General features: G+C 41.6%; 1 protein-coding gene across 1 annotated transcript in view; it reads left to right on the top strand.

Annotated features, from left to right (window-relative positions):
* LOC108788143 (fructose-1,6-bisphosphatase isozyme 2) overlaps positions 1 to 909 on the top strand; it is a 35,834-nt gene extending 34,925 nt beyond the window's left edge. Inside the window, exon 7 of the mRNA XM_018557871.1 lies at positions 576 to 909. Within this exon, the coding sequence (XP_018413373.1) occupies positions 576 to 770 (195 nt within the window). The 3' untranslated portion in view covers positions 771 to 909. The remainder of the gene's footprint in view (positions 1 to 575) is intronic.
* The last annotated feature ends 519 nt before the right edge of the window (positions 910 to 1,428 follow it).

Genomic DNA, 1,428 nt, shown 5'->3' on the forward strand with positions numbered 1-1,428 from the left:
TCCCGCCCCTCACCCCCCCCCCCCCTCCCCAAAAAAATGCCACACGCGGCGCTAGAGTGTTCTGCTTTCACTTGAAGAAAAGGTGGCAAACTTAACACCAGTATATGTTAAGTTTCCAGAAAACAATACAAGACATTACAAAAAAGGGCCCAAAAAGCCTTACATTGGACCCATCACTAAAAATATAACACAAATGAATCAGGTCCTCATTAGTATTATTAAATCATACTGTCTGATATCCCTTTTGTAACCTAAAGTCTAGACAACCTGGATCACATGGCCTCTGGCTACAAAGGGCAATGTGGGTTTTACATGTCACTAGAGACTGCAGAGAGGGTATTGTTTTCAATCAGACCCTAAGTTGTAGAATTGCAGTGATCAGCCGGCAGAGTCAACAAACATGTCTGACTTGTACAAATATGATTATGAGCTATATATAGAAACATGTTTTTGAATCAATAATCCATACTAGTAATTTTAACATCAGTTTGATGAAATTCAGATATATGCCAGAAAACAATAAGATTGGAAGTGAACAAAGATTATGAACATTTCTTGTATTGTTTCCTTTGCAGCTCCGCCTGTTGTATGAGTGCAATCCAATGGCCTTTATCATTGAGCAGGCAGGTGGAATGGCAACCACTGGAACACAGCCAGTGCTGGATGTTCAGCCGGAGGCACTCCATCAGAGGGTACCGCTAATTCTTGGCTCTCCAGATGATGTACAAGAGTACTTGGCCTGTGTGAAGAAACACCAGAAGAGCAGCTAATTGCTGAGTGTGTAACGGCAGTGTTTGTCTTTCCTGTGCACTTCATGTTAGGAATATGTGTTCTGGACTGCTTTCCTGGCACATGACATTATTCCAGTATCCTGTCTTGTTTTATCATCGATAAACAAACACTGGTGACCTCTGCATTGTTTTTCAGTTATTCAACTGCCAGTAATGAAAAATACATAGGCTGCTGTACCTGGCCTCCTCTTGAAAATGCTAGTTGCCTGGATGTTGTGTTAATCGCTGATAATTGTGTATTAGCGTTAGTTCTTCATGAAAGGTGACATAAATGAAGGGATCAAAATAAGCTCCCATCTGATTAAGGGCTCATTCACACCAGCAGTTGCTTTAGAAAGCAGTCGCTGACGTGCGCTGTGTCGGAAGTGATGCTGATGCACTGTTACTTTTTTTTTACGTAAAAGTGACATTTCATTCAGTTTTATTCATCACAGCATGTGATATGATATGTGCTACATCACAACACTCTACTGTAAAAAAAAAAAAGAAAAAAGTAGTGCAACGCGGTGATGTGATCTAACTCCATTGTGAACAAGGAAATGCCTTTGAATGTATTTGCCCCGCCCCTTTATGCGTTAGGATTGCACTGAACAAGGTTGCCCTGCGCAGGCCTAAGGCATCTGGTGTGAAGGAACCG

The sequence above is a fragment of the Nanorana parkeri genome, unplaced genomic scaffold (assembly GCF_000935625.1).
Source record: "Nanorana parkeri isolate BGI_ZX_2015 unplaced genomic scaffold, ASM93562v1 scaffold307, whole genome shotgun sequence".
Taxonomy (NCBI): domain Eukaryota; kingdom Metazoa; phylum Chordata; class Amphibia; order Anura; family Dicroglossidae; genus Nanorana; species Nanorana parkeri.